The 23,257-nt window shown below is 38.4% G+C and overlaps 1 protein-coding gene across 5 annotated transcripts in view; it reads left to right on the top strand.

Moving 5' to 3' along the window:
* PIAS2 (protein inhibitor of activated STAT 2) overlaps positions 1-23,257 on the top strand; it is a 100,966-nt gene that overhangs the window by 24,260 nt on the left and 53,449 nt on the right. For all 5 annotated transcript variants that reach the window (XM_047764209.1, XM_047764218.1, XM_047764212.1 and 2 more), the window contains 2 exons: positions 4,348-4,822; positions 12,242-12,326. In XM_047764209.1, the coding sequence (XP_047620165.1) occupies positions 4,348-4,822; positions 12,242-12,326 (560 nt within the window). The remainder of the gene's footprint in view (positions 1-4,347; positions 4,823-12,241; positions 12,327-23,257) is intronic.

Raw genomic sequence — 23,257 nt, 5'->3', positions numbered from 1 at the left:
AAACCAAGCGAGCACTCGGAGAGTTGGAGAACTCAGGTTTATTACGGTGGTGGGCTCAGAGGAGATCGCTCTCCAGAGTCTGAGCCCAGAAGAAGGGTTTCACAAGGCTTTTATGGGCTACGTCTTCCGGGTCCAAGCTTGGCTAGTTGGACTGGAGTGACGTCAGGCAAGGTAGTAGATGCTGAAACAAATTTACAAAAGCAGATGCATGGGGGAGGACTGGTTGGGGCAGTTGGCTAGACTTTGCTTAGTCATCATGGCTGGGGTCTCTCCTTTCTACATTTTATTGGGACATTTTCTCCTACAATATAAAGTCCTAGCTTTAACATTTTTAAGTAATTTTGTGTTACATTTGATAAAGAAAAATGTTGATTTAAAGTTAGTCTTATTTAGCTTTTCTTTTAGAAATCAGATTGTTGGGCATTCCCGTCGTGGCTTAGGGGTTAATGAATCCGACTAGGAACCATGAGGTTGCGGGTTCGATCCCTGGCCTTGCTCAGTGGGTTAAGGATCCGATGTTGCTGTGAGCTGTGGTGTAGGTCGCAGACACGGCTTGGATCTGGTGTTGCTGTGGCTCTGGTGTAGGCTGGCAGCCATAGCTCCGATTCCACCCCTAGCCTGGGAACCTCCATATGCCTCGGAAGTGGCGAAAAAAAAGTGGCCCTAGGAGTGGCAAAAAAAAAAAAAAATCAGATTGTTTATCTTTTTAAGAATCAGTTGTGCTAACATAATTTTCTGTAGTTTATGAATTTCCTTAAAGTCAGTTAGCAAATAGTTATTGAGAAATTCCTCTGTGTAGAGCATATAGCAGTTATAACTGAAGTATTAGAGAGCAGACTTTGGGAGGCATCAGGATAGTCTGGATAAAACGCACTTGAAAAAAAAATTGTACTGAAAAGGTAGACATCAGAGGTTGGTGGAAAACAATAGCTGAAATCCCTTCTTGGTAGTATTCATAGCATGCTCACCTTTCCTGGTGACTCTTGAAATTGGTTGAAGACAGAGTTAAATAAAGATAGGCATCACTTTAGGAAGTAGGATCCAATAAGGTTTGCCAATTACATAATTCGTAGAATCTGACTTAGTAAGCTCCTTAGAGAATATCTAATAGTAAAGCTAAATAAAGGAGCGTTTTGTCGCTGTTGTCCTAAAATAGAATTGAAGACCAGCAAGTTAATGTGACTCTGCCAAGGTCCTAGTCTTGATGCCAGCACTTGACCTTCACCTACTGATTGCTGGTGTGAAGTTTTGCACAGGATACCACTGACTCTCAGAGCCATCCTCTGAGCAAGTGCCTGGCAGTACTTTATCTTTGCAGCCTTTTGCAATGCAAAGACCTTCCTGTCTTGTTTCCTTTGCCCCTCCCCAAATCAAGGGATTTCTGTTTTGCTTCAGAATCCTGCGGTCCTGCAGTCATAGTTGTTAGTCTTTCTCTGTTTCTTCCTTTTCATTTGTATGTTTATAATAGCTTTTCTCTATTTCTTCCTTTTCATTTGTATGTTTATAATAGCTATTAGACCAATTACATTCTTTGGTAAATAAAGCATTCTTTGCCAAATAAAGTTACCATTGGAAATAAGTAGTATGAGGCCTCCCAGAAATTCCTTTTTGAAAGTCAAGCTTAGGGTGACCTTGTGCTCTACTTTGTCATTCAAGTAAAAACAAGCATCCTTAAAATGAAGAATACTGGAAAATATAAGGAGGAAGAAGCAAAATAGTGAGTTCTGAGTTAGTTTGATTTCTTTAGAAAGAATCCCAGATAGCGTGTATCTTTTGTGACTGCCGTTGTTGTTGTTAGTGTTCTCCATGTTTTAATGTCATTTATGCTACTGTAATGTAAGCAAACTTCAGTTGAGGTATCTTTTAGGATTGAGGACTTTGGGAAAGATGCATTGCATTTCTTGCTTGGGAGGAAACTTCCTGAAAAGTTGTCATAGTCGTCATAGTCCTTGTTATGTATGAAACCTTGACTGTGACTGGTGTGTCATGAGATAGACCCCAGATTTTCTTGTTTTCCTTCTTCATTTTCCATAGCATAGGGCTAAGATAAATAAAATTTTCCACTTACACATGTGGGGAATGAAGCAAGTTAAAGTATAGTGATCTTGGTATTTGTGACATACGCTGCTATTAGAGTGTGATTTAGAGCCATACTGTCCAGTGTGGTAGCTACTAGCCACATGTGACTCCCTAAGCTCTTGAAATGGGTTAGTCTGAATTGAGTTATGCTCTCAGTATAAAATACACAGTGGATATTGAAGACTTAGTATGAAAAATATCTCATGGGCATTTAAAAATGACTTTTTAAATCACAGAAATTGCTTACATGTTGAAGTAATACTTTTGATATTTTGGGTTAAATAAAGCATATTATTCAAATTAATTTAAAATTTATTTTCATGTGGCTACTGGAAAATTTAGAATTATATAGATGGTTCCTGTTTCTTTCTTTCTTCCTTTTTTTTTTTTAGGGCCGCACCTGCAGGATGTGGAGGTTCCCAGGCTAGGGGTCTAATTGGAGCTGCAGCTGCCGGCCTACACCATAGCCACAGCAACGTGGGATCCGAGCTGCGTCTGCGACCTACACCAGAGCTCATGGCAATGCCAGATCCATAACCCACTGAACGAGGCCAGGGATTGAACCCACATTCTCATGGATCCTAGTTGGGTTCGTTAACTGTTGAGCCATGAAGGGAACTCTCTCTGGTCCCTGTTTCTATTGGATAGCTCTATCAAGAGTATAAAGTGGTTTGCTAGAATTACAACTTAATATTCTCTGACTTGTACAGTATGAAATTTGGAGACATGGTATATGAAGTAGAATTATGATTCAGCATGTCCATGCAGATTACTATGATTTATTTAAATTTATTTGCATTTTGGAAAACTAGCAAGTGTTCTCAACAACTATTTTATTTTATTTTATTTGTCTTTTTGCTATTTCTCTGGGCCGCTTCCGCGGCATGTGGAGGTTCCCAGGCTAGGGGTCCAATCGGAGCTGTAGCCACCAGCTTACGCCAGAGCCACAGCAACACAGGATCCGAGCCGCATCTGCAACCTACACCACAGCTCACGGCAACGCCGGATCGTTAACCCACTGAGCAAGGGCAGGGACCGAACCCGCAACCTCATGGTTCCTAGTCGGATTCGTTAACCACTGCGCCACGACGGGAACTCCTCAACAACTATTTTAAAAGCCAATCAGAGTTTTAACAGGTGCGCCTGGGCTGTCAGTGAAACTTAAAAGTGCAGAAGGGAAGATTATTGTGAATCACTGGCAACTGTAGGTACTGCTCCTCCATACTTAGCAGGTTGAAAAGGAATCCCAGCCAGCTGTAGGGTGTGCAACGCGGAGGGAGGGGGCAGGGAAGGTCTCCCTAATGTCAGTTTCTGAAAGAGCTTTTGGTCAGATCCAGATCTTACTCTTTCTGGCCAGGTGATGCCTGTGTGGTACAGTTCAGTCTGACCCCAGTGTAGTTTACCTCCACGTTCAGAGTTGACTGAAAGTGACTTGAGAGGGATTTATGAGGCAGCAAGTGGTCGGAAGAATTTACTAGGTTTTGTTGAATAAATAGAAGGTGAGAACGTAAAGCAAGAACCACTTATGGTCTTTTATGTCCGAGAACAAGTCGGTAGAGTGGCAAGGAGGGAATCTTGCCCTTTAAGATTTACAACCCTCATATTCTTTCTCTTCAAGGTGTTTTTCACTATTGGATACTTGGCTGGGAATTTCAGTCAGTTTAGAAGTTTGCTAAATGAGATGATGTGATTTTTAGCTTTAATACTTAAAAATATCCTACTGAAGTTATCTGTTCCTTAAGAATTTAATTGGGGTGAAAATTGGATTTTTGGATTACAATTCTGCCTTGATTTTGTAGATTTCCTGTTTAGTATCAGAAGTTACAGATAATAGGGTTGCAGAAACCTAATTTTTGTTTAGTTTATTGTGTTAATACTGTAACAGACATTACATTGTGTATTGATAGGGCTTAGTTTTCACGAGGAACATTTTCATTGGTTATAGATTTCATAGTCATAAAGCAAATACGGGTTAACACTTGAGCATAATCAGATAATGAGGTGGTTAATAGAAACCAATAGATCATAGTATACCAAAATTGAGTACAGCAAAACATAATTAACACGATAACTTGAAGTAATTGGGAGAGGGTATAGCTTTATAAAGAGTAACAATTTTAAGTAATATGTGAAAATGCTGGTTACTAGCACATGCCTGTGGATGAATGCTGGATAAAAAATCAGATTTTACAGTATGTTTTAGACAGGGTTTTTATAATGCTTGAGGCTGACTTGGCTTATATCCCTTTTTTTTTCCTTTCCTTTTAGAATATGGTTTCTAGTTTTAGGGTTTCTGAACTACAAGTGTTACTAGGCTTTGCTGGACGGAATAAAAGTGGACGCAAGCATGACCTCCTGATGAGGGCGCTGCATTTATTGAAGAGCGGCTGCAGCCCTGCGGTTCAGATTAAAATCCGAGAACTGTATAGACGCCGATACCCACGGACTCTTGAAGGCCTTTCTGATTTATCCACAATCAAATCATCGGTCTTCAGTTTGGATGGTAGCTCATCGCCTGTAGAACCTGACTTGGCTGTGGCTGGAATCCACTCGTTGCCTTCCACTTCAGTTACACCTCACTCTCCGCCCTCTCCTGTTGGTTCAGTGCTGCTTCAAGATACTAAACCCACCTTTGAGATGCAGCAGCCATCTCCCCCAATTCCTCCTGTCCATCCTGACGTGCAGTTAAAAAACTTGCCCTTTTATGATGTCCTTGATGTTCTTATCAAGCCCACAAGTTTAGGTAAGTGGTAGAGAAATCACTTTCTTCTGGACAAGTGAGTAAAGCAAGAGGCCTTCAACTATTAATGGTTTGCTATTAATAGTATAAAATTGAGGCATTAAAATGCCAAATGTCTAAATGTATAGATTTAAAAAAATTGGGAGTTCCCATCATGGCTTAGTGGTTAACGAACCCAACTAGCATCCATGAGGGCCAGGGTTCAATCCCTGGTGTTGCTCCGTTGGTTAAGGATCAGGTGTTGCTGTTAGCTGTGCTATAGGTGGCAGACGTGGCTCAGATCTGGTGTTGCTGTGGCTGGCGGCTGTAGCTCTGATTAGACCCCTATCCTGGGAACTTCCATATGCCATAGGTGCGGCCATAAAAAAGACCCCCCCCCAAAAAAAAAGGCAACCATGACAGAAATCTAATATAAAACTTTTATTGATCAAGCTTTCTTTTTATAGCTTAGAACTCAAATTGCTTCTGTGTGTTTATGGACAGATGCAAATCTTATTTATTGCCTATGATTTCCACCTTTTGATACTTTTGATATTTTTACAGAAAGACTTAGTTTCTGTTTAACAGTTTCTGCTTTTAAACTGTTTTCCTAAGAAATAATCCTTTTATACTTTTTCCTAAAGTGACAGCGTTTGAGACATGCTTTATTTTTTATTTATTTATTTTTGTCTTTTTGTCTTTTCTAGGGCTGCACCTGCAACATATGGAGGTTCCCAGGCTAGGGGTCTAATTGGAGTTGTAGCCACCAGCCTGTGCCACAGCCACAGCAATGCAGGATCTGAACTGCATTTGTGACCTATACCACAGCTCATGGCAATGCTGGATTCTTAACCCACTGAGCGAGGCCAAGGATCGAACCTGCAACCTCATGGTTCCTAGTTGGATTCATTTCCACTAAGCCACAATGGGAACTTCACTTGATACATGTTTTAATAGCCATTGCTCAGAAAATGTAATAAGTTTTATGTTAGTAGATTTTGATACATGTGACTTTAACAAATTTTTACCTAGGTTGATGACTTCTGTGTTGTAATGACATAATTTCTTACTGTCTAATGAAACTATTTACAGAAGTATTTGAATTTATTGATGAAGTAAATTGTTTGGGAAATAGCATTTCATGGTTAGTCTGGGAGATTATTTCCCTTTCCATCCTAGGAAGAAGAACCCTTTTGTTTCAAGTCATTTGAAAACTCTCAAGTCTGTCAGCATACTTTCTTGGTTTTGTATAGGATTATACTTGTACACTGTGGTTGAGCTAGAAGGAAGTTTTAAGGGAGCAAGGCTGAGTAATGGGGTCAGTCAGTATGGCCTGATGGCTATGCTATCCCAGTCCCTTTCTCCTTGCTTTGTTTTTGTTGAGCAAAACTGAGCCAGGCAGGTACAGCACTGCATTTTATGCCTTCATTACATTCATTCTGAAGTAAAGGTTCTGTGTTTGTTTGCATTTTATTATTTGTACAAAGCCCTGTGAGCTGAATTACTGCATCAAAGAATGAGAACTCTTGAAACATATTGCTAGTTTCCAGAATAGCTGTGTGAGTTTAAATTCCACAAAGTGTGTTTAAGTTCCACAAAGTGAGAAAATTTTTCTAATTGCACTCTGACTTCCTGCCTTTATTGATCTTTGCAGTTTCGATAGATGAAAACTTGTATCTTGTTTAGATTTTTTATTTATTTAGATATTTTTTAGATTTTTAAAAAATTAGTAATAGGAACAAACATTTAAAATGTTTATTACCTGGAGTTCCTGTTGTGGCGCAGTGGTTAACTAATCCGACTAGGAACCATGAGGTTGTGGGTTCAATCCCTGCCCTTGCTCAGTGGGTTAACGATCCGGTGTTGTCATGAGCTGTGGTGTAGGTTGCAGACACAGCTCGGATCCTTCGTTGCTGTGGCTCTGGCGTAGGCTGGCAGCTACAGTTCCGATTGGACCCCTAGCCTGGGAACCTCCGTATGCCGTGGGAGCGGCCCAAGAAATGGCAAAAAGACAAAAATAAATAAATAAAAATTTATAAAAAAAAATAAAATGTTTATTACCCAGTTGCTTTTCCTTTACAATTTTACTTTCATTTTTTACTTTTTTTTTAATTGGTTCATTTATCTGGTTAAAGTGACTCCATAATGTATTTCTTAATTTTTCCCCATTTTTTGTGGTTTTTGGTTGATACCAGTGTACAGTATCATGGCTCATTCCCGTGTTTCTTAGAGATTATTGCAAATTTATTTCTCTGTATGTGTTTTCAGGAAGATTCAGACCAGTAATGTGCTTAAGTGACCCTACCTCATGGAACTCCTCAGGAACATGGCTAAGGCAGGACTGAGAATAAGAGGCTGTGTGGGCTCCTGGTTACAGTGGGAGGTGTTTCAGAGCCAGGTTGAGTGCCTGGAAGGAAGATGACTGCTGATGGAGAGAAGATGCAGCAAGAGATACAGCAGCTTCTTCTCTGCTCCTTATTAGCATCAGTGGTGTGCTAGTGAACTCTGAAGAGGCTTTGTTTTTTTCTTTCCATACTTTCCTTTGTTCAGAAGTAGAAATAGGAATTTTCTTACTTGTCTGTATTCTTCATAGAGTTTCTCTTTCGTTAACTTTGAAAAGGTTGAAGGAAAGTAGTAGGCCTTTGATAAGTTTACTAAAATAAAACTTGTGTCTCTCATTTGGCTTAAATAAGATAAGGTTGGAGAGTGTTGAAGAGTGGTTAAGAAATACCTGCCTTTTGCTTATCGTTTACATTAGACTGTAAGAAGTACATATAATCTCAGGGCTTATAAAGTAACCTTTTTCTCCTGAGCTAAAAAATTGTTGATTCAGAAGTTCCTGTTATGGCGCCATAGTAACAAACCTGGTTATTATCCGTGAGGATGCCGTTTCGATCCCTGGCCCTGCTCAGTGGGTTAAGGTCTGGTGCTGCTGTGAGCCATGACGTAGGTGGCAGACATGGCTTGGATCAAGTGTTCCTGTGGCGTAAGGTGCCTACTGCTCTGATTCAGCCCCTAGCCTGGGGACTTACATATCTACAAGTGTGGCCCCAAAAAAAGCAAAAAAAAAAAAATTGATTAATACTAATACATGTTTTTCAAGAGTCCTGCCTATCATTGTTTTTATAAACTTTATAAACTGATTCTTGTTTTCAAACAAGGCTTAAACATTTCCTTATCCTGTCTTCCCAAAAAAGAAAAAAGGAGTTTTCTTAATGTTTATAGCCTTATTATTTGGGATTGATAAAACAGTGATCTAAGAAAGGCTACTTAAGACTTTAAAGTAGAAAGTTAAAAAATCAGCATAATACCATATAGTCTGTCAAATAAAAGCGGAAAAATCTAATCATTTCCAGTAACGACTTGACTTGAAAATTTTTAGTGCCATAATGTCTGAGGCAATGTAATGACATTCAGAATTGCCTTAATTTTTAAATGATTTGGTTATAATTATGTTGAAATATTTATAAAAGTAAAAATTATGGGTAAATTCACCTCTTTGGAACACTCTTATGGAAAAACCGATTTACATTTGGGATCCGAGAATTAGAAAGCCTCAGAAGTTGAAAGAGATAACAGGAGTTCCCATCATGGGTCAGCGGCAATGAACCCAATGATGAATGAATGAACCCCTCATAGTATCCATGAGGATGCAGGTTCAATCCCTGGCCTCGCTCCGTGGGTTAAGGATCTGGCATTGCTGTGACTGGGATGTAAACTGGCACCTACAGATCTGATTCGACCCCTAGCCTGGGAACTTCCATATACCAAGGGTATAGCCCTTAAAAAAACAAGAAAGAAATAACGAATCTATATTTCAGAGTACACATTCTTGACGTCTGTGGGCCATTGTGTTGGCCACTATATATTCTTGATTTAATATATAGTTGATTAGATGATTTTTAAGCCATCAGTACATGGTTAAGCAGGAATTAATTAACAACACAGGAGAGACTGGAAAAACCCTGGTAGAAAAAAACAGAAACAAAAAATAAAAAATGTCCTTCCAGAACCTCTTGGGAATATTGAAACCAGTAGCCCTTTAGGGAATTACTGTTACAGCAAGATGCATGTACTGATGCTAAATAAAACCCCCAAACAACCACAATGACTATATTCTACTTAAGAAGATACTATCATATAGTTTTGAGTTTTGGTATTATTTCCATTCAAATGGTTTAAATAAAAATATTTTAGCATTTAAATTGACACATGGTGGCATCTAGAAAAGGTGAGTGTACACAATAATACTAAACGAGGTTCTCTGTAGCTGAGGTTTTACTATTAACAAAAGGGTAATTCATTTGTAACCTCATTTATTACGCAGCTAGAGTCATATCACTAATTGTTTCTTTGCATGTTGTCTCTCTTTTCTGTTCCCCTTCATTAAAAAAGCCTTTTCCAACTGTAGAGCCACTTCAGCACATTTCTAATGGAAGGGAGGACATTTTTCTGCTTAGATCCACTGTGAAAAGCGCCCTCTGGAATTCTGCACTGTGGCAGTCTTTCTTAACTGTATTTCTTAGAAATGTGTTACAAATCTGTGGATTGTAGTAGATCAGTTATTTTGTAGGTGTACCTTAACTGAACCAGTATTCTGTTGCTATACATTTTTAGTGAGTTTCAGTTTTATTATGTATTCAGAAGTATTTTAGTATATAACATGTCTTGGGCACTGTTCTTGAACTCCTACAGACATTACTACTGTGAGCATTTTTGCATGTGTTACTGAATACCTGCATGCATATTTATGAAATACAAATGCCTAGATACAAATTTGTTGGGTCAGGACTACGGGTGTTTAATATTTTGATGATTCAGCTTTTGTAGGGAAATTTGGCAGTTGCCTCAAAGGCATTGTACTTATTTATTTTTTTACAGCTGCACCTGTGGCATATAGAAGTTTCCAGGCTAGGGAGTCGAATCTGAGCTGCAGCTGCAGGCCTATGCTACAGCCATAGCAACACTGGATCCAAGCTGCGTCTGCAACCTACAGTGCACCTTGAGTCAATGCTGGATCCCTAACCCACTGAGCCAGGCCAGGGATGGAACCTTCGTCTTCACAGAGACTACGTCTGGTTCTTAACCACTGAGCCATAGTGGGAACACCTCCAATTTATACTCCCAATGATGTATGAATGTATTATTTTCTCTACATGTCATCAAATTGTATTATTGGTCTTTTAATATTTGCTAATCTGATAGGTGAAAAATTAATGAGCGTCAATATTTTTTCACATCCTTAAATTCCTGAATATTCGGATATATTCATTAAGCCTCTGGGTACAGTTAAACAGGTTTAAAGTGATATGCATATTAATGTAAAGCCATTGAAATAGACTCTTACTTCCAGGGAGAAATTCGGACACCATATGTTTTATTTCTGTTAATTCAGTTAACAAGAGTATAATGATTTAATTTGGATACAGTCAGTCTAATGGAGAAGTTGGAGGATGGGATGGGCTTTAGGAAGTTTGCTATTTAGTTGGGGAGATAATGTTATCATGAGAAGAAAGTAGCAAGTAGTTACATGCCCTTATGATGAAGCCCTATAACTTATGAAACTAAAGCTCAAATATTATATTGACCTAATGAAGGTGAAAAGTCTTTATTAATACTTTTTGGAGTAGGAGTGAGGCCTGAGTCAACTTTGAAGGATGAATGTGTCTGCTTTGAATTGATTGCATTTATAGGAGAGTTAAATATCAAGAAAGAGGAGAACTGTGAGTAGCCTCAGGACTAGAAATAAAAATGGCACAGTTATGAGTAAGACTTGGGGAGACATTGGAATTGTAGGAAAGAGTTAAAGCTGCTATATGGAGGGTCTTACAGTTAAAGGAGTTTAGACTTGGTTCATTCAAAGATCGGATACTGCTTAGCATTTTTGAGCCGAAGATGATGGTGAAAGTGATGCTGAGGATGACAGGCTTTGCACTTGTGTTCTGATAGAAGACCGGCAGAGGGGCAGGGTTGCTTCTTCATTTGTGTAAGGTATTAATAGTTTTTTTTTTAATTTTTAATTTTTTTTTAATTGATATGTTTTGAGTAGGGTGGTGGTAGTAAAAATGGAGAGCAAGCAGCCAAAGAAAATGTAATGCCTAACTGGATATAGGGGGTAAAGATGAGACTTGAGATAAATGAAATGAATGATTTCTAATGATCGAACAATTGTTAATGATTCTCTTCTTTCATAATTCTGAATTAAAATCACTGTTTTACAAAAAGTGTGAAACCTCAATACTCTACCTTCCCCAAATGATTTTTGCAGCTGTTGTACAGGGAAAAAAGTATTTTAGTATTAAATGTCGCTGTTTTTGGTCTTTTTAGGGCTGCACCTGTGGCATATGAAAGTTCCCAGGCTAGAGGTCGAATCAGAGCTGCAGCTGCCACAGCCATGCCAGATCTGAGCCGTGTCTGTGACTTGCGATGCAGCTCGCGGCTACACTGGATCTTTTAACCCACTGAGCGAGGTAGGGATTGAACCCTGATCCTCATGGATAATAATTGGATTCTTAACCCTCTGAGCCACAGTGGGAACTCCTTATGATGATGATTAATAGTGATTTTTTCTGAATAGATAAAATTCTTTCAGATGATTCAAGTTGGCTATATTCTGTTTAAATCTCATAAAATTAGGGAGATTTTGGAACTAGGAGGATAGTCATTTTTAAATGTTCACATAAAGCAATGCTCAAAGACAACTAAAAACTTGAATATTGAAATATAGACACATTCAGTCAAGTGTTTATTGAAAGCATTTATTGTTTTAATGAATACTAGAACATCATTGAATAATGGGTCAGTGTAAATCTGTTAAAGTTCTTTGAGAAGAAAATAATTTCCATTTTTTAATAATATTCTGAGGGATGACTTCATTAGGTAATCTTTTTAAAGTAGATGTTCTATATAGAAATAATTATTTTGTATCTTAATAACTATCAACTCAGAAGTGAGTTTTAAATTTTCTCTTATATGAATGTTCTATGTAATTGAATATAAAGCATTGAAAACACGACACAGCAAAGAAAGAAAAGAACCGAACAGAAAACACAAAAGACACAAAAGAACCTTGGATAGAATTCTCCTGGGGGAGTTTTCAACTTCTTCAGATTTTTCGTTAGGTGGTAATATAGTCAGGATGAAATGTAATTTTTAAAAAAAAAAAAAAGGAAAATGTAATCTCCAAGGGTTGTATTATATTTTTACTGTAATTAGTGTTAGAATAAAGAGTGATAAATGCTTAAAATTGAACCTCCTTTAGAGTGATTTTACTGTCATAATTCCAAGATGAATCTTAGCTGAGTACTTTATTTTGGCATATTTAAACGGTAAAAATTTCAGAATTTGGCAGGCTCTTTATCACAAGTGCTTGGTTATTGCAGGTTTTTATATCCTTGGATTTGTTATTGGAACATTATATTTCTTTTTTTTTCTCTTCCTCAGTTCAAAGCAGTATTCAGCGATTTCAAGAGAAGTTTTTTATTTTTGCTCTGACACCTCAACAAGTTAGAGAGATATGCATATCCAGGTAAGAGGAATATTTGGTCTGTATTTCTCCAGAATGTTGGAATATTAGTCTGCCAAGGCTGCCATAACAAAGTACCATAGACTAGGTGGCTTAATCAACCGAAATTTATTTTCTCATAAATCATGAGGCTTGATGTCCAAGACTAGGGTGTTGACAGATGTGGTTTCTTCTGAGGCCTCCTTGGCTTGCTGATAGCTGCCGCCTTGCTCTGTGTACTCATACGGCTTTTCCTCTGTGTGCCTGTGTATTCCTGGTGTCTTTTCCTCTTATATAAGGACACCAGTTATAGTGGATTAAGGCCCCATCCTTATGACCACATTTAATCTTAATTACCTCTTAATTACTTAATTAAGCCCCCATCTCCACAAACAGTCGCATTGGGGATTAGGGCTTCAGCATATGAATTTTGGGAGGACATAATTCAGTCTTTGATAGTTGGGCCATTTCTCCTTAAGAAGGATAGTATACTTTGACAGAGGTTTTAGCTAAATATGTAACAAATATTCTGTATTAGAAAAAGATTTTAGCTTTTGAATAAAACCCCTTTGAATTATTTGTTGTCACATTTGGCAGTAATTTTTTTTTTTTTCTTTTTCCCTTTTCTAGGGCCGCTCCTGCGGCATATGGAGGTTCCCAGGCTAGGGGTCCAATCGGAGCCGTAGCCGCCAGCCTACGCCAGAGCCGCAGCAATGCTGCGTCTGCAACCTACACCACAGCTCACGGCAATGCTGGGTCCTTAACCCACTGAGCAAGGCCAGGGATGGAACCTGCCACCTCATGGTTCCTAGTCGATTCATTAACCACTGCACCACGACAGGAACTCCTGGCAGTAATTTTTTAAGTGAAAATTTTATTCCAAATATAGCAACATAAAAAGAGAGCTTGTGAGAATAGCCCAAAGATAGGATGACCATAAATGTTATTATCATCCCAACAGAGGCATTTTTAGAGTGAAAGTGCTTTGTGTCTAATAAATACTTTGTAAATGTTGTTCTCAAACAAGGGATCATCAGTGAATAACAAAACAACAATAATGATACGATTTTAGATATACAGTATACTTTTTAGTTTATTTTTATTTAGTTTATTTGTTAGTTGGATTTATTAACTGTGTCCAAGATCGAAAGTACCTCCAATTTATAAAAACTTCCTGCAGTGTCTTGCCCCTGGTGAACTTGAACTGTATCTATTACATTCATTTTACTTTGATAATTTCCTCCTCTAAATTTTCTGTTTTTCTGAAACCCCTGTTATTTGAGTATTGGGTCTTTTGGACTAATCCTTAGTACTCTTTTTTTTCTTTTGATCTTCTTTTTCAACTCTTTTTTCCCCTTTGTGGGAGAGCCAGCCTATCTAAGCAGTATATTTTGGGAGCTCAAACTTTACCAGGTCAAACTACAAAACTACATTTTGAGACTTTGTTGAGAGCAGTGATGTGATTACTAGAAGAATCTAAAGCTGTGTCCCATACTCCTGTACATAACAGCAGTGCACCTTCAAGATGTTAGGCTGTTAAAGAGTCCTGGGACCCATAAATTTGGATCCACCATCTTGGGAGAGTGACAGTGCACATTAACATATTAAAGACTGAGGAATTCCTTTGTGGTGCAGCAGGTTAAGGATCCATATCATTATTGTTTCTTATTCATTGATGATCTCTCGCTGGAGAACGTTTACTGAGTGTTTATTAGGTACAAAGCACTGTATTATATGACATGACCCTTTTCAACATTATTGCATGCAGTCTTTTTTTTTTTTTTTCAAATACTGTTCCTCTTCAGTTTATTTCATTTTATTTACTTTTTAGGGCTGCATTAGCGGCATATAGAGGTTCCCAGACTAGGGGTCAAACCGGAGCTACAGCTGCTGGCCTAGACAACAGCCACAGCAATGCCAGATTTGAGCCGTGTCTGCGACCTACACCGCAACTCATGGCAATGCTGGATCCTTTAACCCACTGAGCAAGGCCAGGAATCGAACCTGGGTCTTCATGGATACTAGTCGGATTCATTTCTGCTGTGCCAAAATGGGAACTCCATTGCTTGCAGTCTTTTTAGTGAACCCATTTGTATATGTAAAATGATCATTAATATTGCAAGACTTCATGTGAAAAGAGCCAATTTAGTAATGACAAATAAGAGCTGATTTATAGGAGGAGGTGATTACTGTTAACCTTGGTGATCTGGGAAAGCTTCTCTAGGGTGTTGGGTGGGTCTTTGAAGGAAGGGGATTTTTTAGTCAGATTTAAAGATAGGGAATTCAAGATACATTTTTTTGTTTTTTTTAGGGCCACACCTGCAGCATATGGAAGTTCCCAGGCTAGGGGTCTAATTGGAGCTACAGCTACTGGCCTACGCCACAGCCACAACAACACGGGATCCGAGCCTTATGTGTGACCTACACCACAGCTCACAGCTACGCCAGATCCTTGACCGCCTGAGTAAGGCCAAGGATCGAACCCACGTCCTCATGGATCCTAGTCAGGTTCATTACCGCTGAGCCACGATGGGAACTTTCATCAAGATATATTTTTAAATGAACAAACCAAAGCATGGAATTGTGAATTGTATGTACCATTTGCCTCGAAAAGGTGTGTGGGTGGGTGTGTGTGTGTAACTTGCATAAGTGCATAAGATATGTGTGGACAAATATGATTAACTACCTCTGGAGAAGGGAATCAGGTGGCTGCGATCAGAGTTGGGGGGAGTTTTTTCATTTTAAATCCTTTTTTATGTATCTTTTTAAATATGAGCTATGTGAATAAACCAACTATTCAAAAAATGAATGAAATTTACATTATGTTCCAGAGATGGATGGTTGTGATGGTTATAATGTGAGTGTACTTAAAGCCACAGAACTTATATGCTTTAGAATAGGTAACATGATAGATACATTTTCTTATGAATACATTTTCTTAACCACAATAAATATTAAAAAAAATTAGCCATAGAAGTAAGGCTATTTGTAATCCTCCATTGAACACGTAATAAATCACACAAACATGTACATACAAACCCCAACCTTTTCAGGGCTATGGAATCAAATAGTAAGAAATCTCCTTCCTAAGAAGTTGAAGTAACAGTTTTGTACCCATTACTTAGCTCCCCCCCATTACTTAGCTTTAATAATTATCAACATTTTGGAATCTCTATGTGACCACCCCCCAACTTTTTTTCCTGAAATATTTTAAAGCAAATTCCAGTCATCATTTAATTTCACTGAGAAATAACTCGATACATCTCTAATTTTTAACATAATCATACTAAAAATTAATAATTCTTGAATATAAAACAATGTCTTAGGCTATCTTCACATTTTCTTGTTTCAGAATTCAAACATGGCCCATGTATTACTTTTCATTTTTATGTCTCCTAAGATTTTTAAAACCTTTTTATTTTTTAAAAAAATTTATTAAAAAAAATTTTTTTTTTCTCTTTTTTGGCTGCCCCACAGCATGTGGACTTTCTAGGCCAGGGGTCAGGTCCAAGCCACAGTTGTGACCTATACCACAGATGTGGCAATGCCAGATCCTTAACCCACTATGCTGAGCATTGGACCTGCATCCCAGCACTCCAGAGATACTGCCAATCCCATTGCACCACCGGAGGAACTCCTAAAACCTTTTTATTTTGAAGTAATTATAAGTTTTTAGAAAAGCAGTGAAGAAACAGTAGATACACTCTTTAGTCAGCTTTCCTTAATATTAACATTTTGCATAATTATAAGTGCAGTTATCAAAAATGAAGAAATTAACCTTGGTACAATAATATTAACTAAAGACTTTATTTTAACTACAGATTTTATTCACATTTCACCAGTTTTTCTGCTAATTAATTTCTGTTCCTGGATCCAATCCAAGATCCCAAATCATACTTAATAGTTATGTTACTTTAGTCTCTTTCAGTCTGTGATGGATTCTTGTTTTTCCCTTGTCTCTCATAACTTCTGATACTTCTGTAGAGTACTGGTCAGGTATTTTGTAGAATGTTCCTCAACTTGGGTTTGTCTGATGTTTTGTCATGACTAGACTGAGATTATGCATTTTTGGCAAGAATACCTCAAGTTATATGCCCTTCTCAGTGTGTCACGTCAGGGGCTACATAATGTTGATACATCTTACTTTTTTTTTTTTTGCCTTTTCTAGGGCTGCTCTGGCGGCATATGGAGGTTCCCAGGCTAGGGGTTGAATCAGAGCCGCAGCCACTGGCCTATGCCAGAGCCACAGCAACACGGGATCCTGAGCCGCGTCCGTCCGCAACCTGCACCGCAGCTCACGGCAACGCCGGATCCTCAACCCACTGAGCAAGGCCAGGGATCGAATCCACAACTTCATGGTCCCCAGTCAGATTCGTTAACCACTGTGCCATGATGGGAACTCCAGGTACATCTTACTTTTGATGATGTTAATCTCGATCACTTGGGTAAGGTACTTTCCACCAGATTTCTGCACTATAAAGTTGCTTTTTTTTTCTGTTACTAATACGTATCTTGGAGATATTTTGGAGATATTAGTATCTTTGAGATATTAATAAGTATCTTGGGGATATTAAGATAGGAAAGTATATTTGGAGATGTACTCTGTTTATCTTCAAATTGCTGCCCACCAAGGTAGTGTTCACTCATGAATCTTGCCTTCAGTAATTACGTTCCAATGCTGTGATTTTCTGTTCTTATTCTTTTTCACTTTGGACTTACTCTTTTTAAGGAAGAGCTGTCCCTTTCCCTCCATTTATTCAGCTTTTGTCTGAGTGGGCCCTCGAGTACTCTGGGGTATACCCAGTGCTACAGTAATTTATGTGATTGCTCAGACGGTTCTCCCTTTGGCCATTCTTTGAGGTGTGTGCCCTTTGGATATGTCTCCACTCATGTATAAGCACTACTTTACTGCTCCAGGCTCATAATTTCTTCGCTGCAATTCCAAAATTGAAGACTTCTCCCAGGAGCTCTGGTTCTGCTCTTAGAGTACTTCCTACCCTTTCTTAGGAAAAGGTGGCTCATTTGACTATCTTAGCATATTACACCTTTTTACCCATTTTGGATTTGGATGATTATGCTTCTTTTGTGGTATCATTTAATATCTGTCCCTAAAGTTCTCAAACTCTGCTGCATATTGGAATCAACTGGGGAGATTTTAAGAATCCAGATACCTAGATTTCATTCATATCAATTTAATTAGAATCTCTGAAGATGGAATCCAACAACACTAGTTTATAAATCTCCCCAAGTGTTTCCAGTGTGCAGCAAATTTGAAATCTATTGCTGTGCATCTAGCTCCTCCCCTCTGACTGTAATGGTGATAAAATCTAAACCAGAGGCTTGAATACATTCAGGTTTGAATGGTTCTGTTCTTTCTCGTACACCTTGCAAAGACTGATGACTAAATTCAGCTTTGTTCTTGGCTGTGGCACTGTTCCTTCCCTTGGGTACCACTGCTTTCTCTCTAGTCATGCCCTCTCATACAGACATCTTTTACATGTTCCCAGAATCAGTGTGTGGTTTTCTTCTCACTGTGCTGTGGAAGTATCCATGAATGTGCTTTGGGTTTTTGTTTTGTTTTTTTTAAATATTGATGACTTCAGAATCACCACTTCCCTCTGGTTTCCTTTCTTAGTGCCTCTACTTTGACTACCCACAGGTACATCAAATCCAGCACATCTAGAATTAAACTTGCCTTCCTCCCAAACCTATGTGTTCGTCTTTGTTCTTTTATTTATTCATTTAATCTCACAGCATATATTTTTTTACTATCTACTGTGGTCCAGACAATGGTCCAGGCACCAAGGGTTCAGAGTTGATAAATAAGCTGGTGTCAGGGACGCTTAAGCTTAGTATGTTTCCTCCCATTGCCAGTTTCACTAATTGCTTGAGATCTTCCTAGACAGAGGCCTCTTTGCATTATCTCAAACTTCATCTACTACATCCTATTGTCACTTTCCTACACTCTAGTGAGTCTTCTTTCACCTCTTTGAAGATTTAAAACTTGACTCAATTCTACCTTTGACGGAGCTAGCATGGTCTTAGAGTAATACCAATTGGACTGTGAATTCCTGCTCTCCCACTTAGGCCTGTATGCCCCCAAGTAGGTTACTAAAGCCCACTGAGTCTTACTTTACCCAGTGTGTAAAATTGGAAAAATAATCACCACCTCACTCAGTGGTCAGAGATTGAATGCTCTAACTGGCTCTACCTTTTATGTGGTGGGTGGCATCACCACCTGTCCAGTTGCATTATTACAAAACCTGGACTCCATCCAGGGTGCTTCTCTCATTTTATCCTGACTTCCTGTATCTTAGTTAGTCATTGAGTCCTATCACTTTTCGTCCCTTAATATTATTCAGTGATATTTATGTTTAAATGACTTTGAAGTTCTCATCTTTTGCCTGTACAGTTGTAGTGGTTTCCTGTCTCCCAGCCGACCAAGTGATCTTTAAAGCCCACTCAGTGTTTTCTTTCTTGTGCTTAGAAGCCCTGCAGTGATACCTCTTAATAAAGTCCACACTCCATTGCCCTGGCAAATCTCTTCACGTTGCTCTGCTCATCTTCTTAATCATATCATCTCTAGTGGTCTGTACTCCTACTAGGTTTTCATAGTTCTGAACTTTTGCATCTCCTCTTCCTCCTTACTCTTCTTGGCAAACCTGAGTCATGTCTTCGTGGCAGTTCAAGTCTTCCCTCTTCTGTGATGCCTTTCCAGATTTCCCCCAGTACATTCTTTGTCTCTCACTTACTGTGTACTTATTTTCTTTTTCTTTAATTTTTTTGATTTTGTAATGAATTTTATTACATTTATAGTTGTACAACAATCATCACAACCCAGTTTTACAGCATTTCCATCCCAAACCCCCAGTGCATCCCCCCACCCACCAACCTGCCTGATTTGGAAACCATGTTTTTCTTTTATCTTTTTAAAAAATTTTTTTATTTCCCCAATACATTATTTTTTTTCCTGTTGTATAGCATGGTGACCCAGTTATACATACATGTGTACATTCTTTTTTCTCATGTTATCATGCTCTATCATAAGTGACTAGATAGAGTTCCCAGTGCTACACAGCAGGATCTCATTGCTAATCCATTCCAAAGGCAATAGTGTGCATCTGTTAATCCCAATCCATCCCACTCCTTCTCCCTCCCCCTAGGCAAACCACAAGTCTGTTTTCCAAGTCCATGAGTTTCTTTTCTGTGGAAAGTTTCATTTGTGCCATGTATTAGATTCCAGATATAAGTGATATCGTATGGTATTTGTCTTTCTCTTTCTGACTTCACTCAGGATGAGAGTCTCTAGTTCCATCCATGTTGCTGCAGATGGCATTATTTTGTTCTTTTTTATGGCTGAGTAGTAGTCCATTGTGTATATATACCACATCTTCCTTATCCAGTCATCTGTCGATGGACATTTGGGTTGTTTCCATGTCTTGGCTATTGTGAATAGTGCTGCAGTGAACATGCAGGTGCATGTGTCTTTTTTAAGGAAATTTTTGTCTGGGTATATGCCCAAGAGTGGGGTTGTTGGGTTATATGGTAGTTCTGTGTATAGTTTTCTAAGGTACCTCCATACTGTTCTCCATAGTGGTTGTACCAGCTTACATTCCCACCAAGAGTGCAGGAGGGTTCCCTTTTCTCCACACCCCCTCCAGCATTTGTTATTTGTGGACTTATTAATGATGGCCATTCTTACTGGTGTGAGATGGTATCTCATGGTAGTTTTTTTTTTTTTTTTAATTGATTCTTCAATAAAGGCATTACACCATTCTAGGTAATGTGATAAAAGAAGACATTATAGACTTTACATTATACCATGGAGAGAAATGATTATTAATAATACAATTGTAGAACTATATTATTTAATTGTACAGTTGCATTATTTAATTATAATTATCATAAATTCTTTGATGGAGTGGAAATCAGAATCAGTTCTAAAAAAACTTCAGCATTCCAAGAATGATGTCAAATGACCCCATTCATGGTGGATAATGCACTTACTTACTATGAGATATATTTCTTCTTCAGAGATTCCTTGTTTGTGTATCAATTGTAGATTTTTGGTTTGCAGTTATTCTGAAGTTTTGATATGAGTCTATATGTATATGAGATTGTTTTAAGTTGTTCTCTTAATCGCAAGTTTATCTCCAGTGTCCTGCATTTGTACCCTCCTCTTATGATTTCTGAATTTGGTGGTATAAATGTGCATGGATGATTTCGTATCTTTACTGTATATATACCTTTGCTGGTGAACCTTGTCATTTGTGGCATTTTTGTTTCCTGTTGCTGTCTTTTCTTTTCTGCCTAGAGAAGTTCCTTTAATATTTGTTGTAAGGCTGGTTTAGTGTTGCTGAATTCTCTCAACTTTTGCTTATCTGTGAAGGTTTTGCTTTCTCTTCAAATCTGAATGAGAGCCTTCCTAGGTAAAGTAATCTTGGTTGGAGGTTTTTTCCTTTCATCATGTTTTGTATATCATGCCACTCCCTTCTGGCCTGCAGCATTTCTGCTGAAAAATCTGCCAATAATCTTACTGGGGTTCCCTTGTATGTTACTTGTTTCTTTTCCCTTGCTGCTTTCAAGATTTTCTCTTTGTCTTTAATTTTGGTTAGTTTGATTAATATGTGTCTCGGTGTATTCCTCCTTGGGTTTATTTTATATGGTACTTGTTGTGCTTCCTGGATTTGAGTGAGTGGTTCCTTTCCCATGTTAGGGAAGTTTTTGGCTATTATCTCTTGGAATATTTTTTCGGTCTCCTTCTCTCTCTCTTCTCCTTCTGGCACCCCTATAATACGGATGTTGGTGTGTTTCACGTTGTCCCAGAGTTCTCTGAGACTCTCTTCATTTGTTTTCAGTATTTTTTCCTCTTTTCTGTTCTGCATCTGTAATTTCCATTAATCTGCCCTCCACCTCGCTTATTCGTTCTTTTGCCTCCTGTATTCTGCTGTTAGCTGCTTCTAGTGAATTTGTTATTTCAGTTATTGTATTTTGCATCTCTTCTTGTTTAAGTTTTGTATCTTGTATCTCTTTGGTCAGTGTTTCCTGTAAGTTATCCATCTTTACCTTCAGTTTATTTCCAATATTTTGCATCATCTTCAGCATCAACAGTCTAAAGTCTTTTTCCTGGAGGCTAAGAATCTCCTCATCGCTTAGGTGATTTTCTGGGGTTTTTCCTTTCTCCCTCATCTGAGTTACAGTTCTCTGTCTTTTCATTTTTATAGGTTTTTGGTGTGGTGACCTTTTTACAGAAAATAGAGTTGTCGCCTCTCTTACTTCTGGTGTCTGCCCCCCTTGTCTCTCATGGTAGTTTTGATTTGCATTTCTCTAATAATCAATGATGTTGAGCTTTTTTTCATGTGCTTGTTGGTCATCTGTATATCTTCCTTGGAGAAATTGTCTATTCAGGTCTTTTGCCCATTTTTCCATTGGGTGGTTGGCTTTTTTCCTGTTAAGTTGTGTAAGTTGTTTGTATATTTTAGAGATTAATCCCTTGTCAGTTGCATCATTTGACACTATTTTCTCCCATTCTGTAAGTTGTCTTTTTGTTTTCTTTTTGGTGAAACCATTTTTTCAGAGTCTGTGAGTCATTATCTGTTCTGCTGAGAAGTTCTTTGTGTCTTTTTTTTAAAGATTCCACATGTAAGTGATTATATTTGATGTTGGTGTCTCACTGACTGACTGACTTCACTTATCATGATAATTTCTAGGTTCATCCATGTTGCTAAAAATGCTGGTATTTTTTTCCTTTTAATGGCTGAGTAATATTCCATTGTGTATATGTACCACATCTTCTTTATCCACTCCTCTGTCGATGGACATTTAGGTTGTTTTCATGTTTTGACTCTTGTATGTAGTGTTGCAATGAACATTGGAGTACATGTGTCTTTTTGAGTCCTGATTTTCTCTGGATAGATGCCCAGGAGTGGGATTGCTGAATCAAATGGTAATTCTATTTTTAATTTTCTGAGCAATCTCCATACTGTTTTCCACAGTGATTGCACCAATTTACATTCCCACTGACAGTGTGATAGGGTTCCCTTTTCTCCATACCCTCTCTAGCATTTATTGTTTGTAGACTTTTTGATGATGGCCATTCTGGCTGGTGTAAGGTGGTACCTCATAGTGGTTTTGATTTGCATTTCTCTAATAATTAGTGATGCTGAACATCTTTTCATGTGTTTTTTGCATCTGCATGTCTTCTTTGGAGAATTGTCTGTTTAGATCTGCCCATTTTTTGATGGCGTCATTTGTTTTTTTTTTTTTTTTTTTTGGTATTGGGCTGCAGGAGGTGTTTATAAATTTTGGAGATTATCCCTTGTCAATAGCTTCATTTACCAATATTTTCTCCCATTCTGTGGATTGTCTTTTTGTTTTGTGTAGGGTTTCCTTTGCTGTGCAGAAAGTTTTAAGTCCCTTTGTTTATTTTTGTTTTTACTGTTATTACTCTAAGAGGTGGATCTGAGAAGATATTGCTGTGGTTTACGTGAGAGAATGTTTGTCCTGCGTTTTCCTCTAAGAGTTTTATAGTATCTGGTCTTGTTGTTGTTGTTGTTGTTATTGTTGCTATTTCTTGGGCCGCTCCTGCGGCATATGGAGGTTCCCAGGCTAGGGGTTGAATTGGAGCTGTAGCCACCGGCCTATGCCAGAGCCACAGCAACGCGGGATCCGAGCCGTGTCTGCAACCTACACCACAGGTCACGGCAACGCCGGATTGTTAACCCACTGAGCAAGGGCAGGGACCGAACCCACAACCTCATGGTTCCTAGTCGGATTCGTTAACCACTGCGCCACGACGGGAACTCCGTATCTGGTCTTATATTTAGGTCTTTGATCAATTTTGAGTGTATTTTTGTGTATGTTGTTAGGAAGTGTTCTAATTTCATTCTTTCACATGTGACTGTGCAGTTTTCCCAGCACCACTTATTGAAAGGACTGTCTTTTCTCCATTGTAT

Source organism: Phacochoerus africanus, chromosome 2 (genome assembly GCF_016906955.1).
Source record: "Phacochoerus africanus isolate WHEZ1 chromosome 2, ROS_Pafr_v1, whole genome shotgun sequence".
NCBI classification, from domain to species: Eukaryota; Metazoa; Chordata; class Mammalia; order Artiodactyla; family Suidae; genus Phacochoerus; species Phacochoerus africanus.
This window is presented reverse-complemented; position numbering and strand designations above follow the sequence as displayed.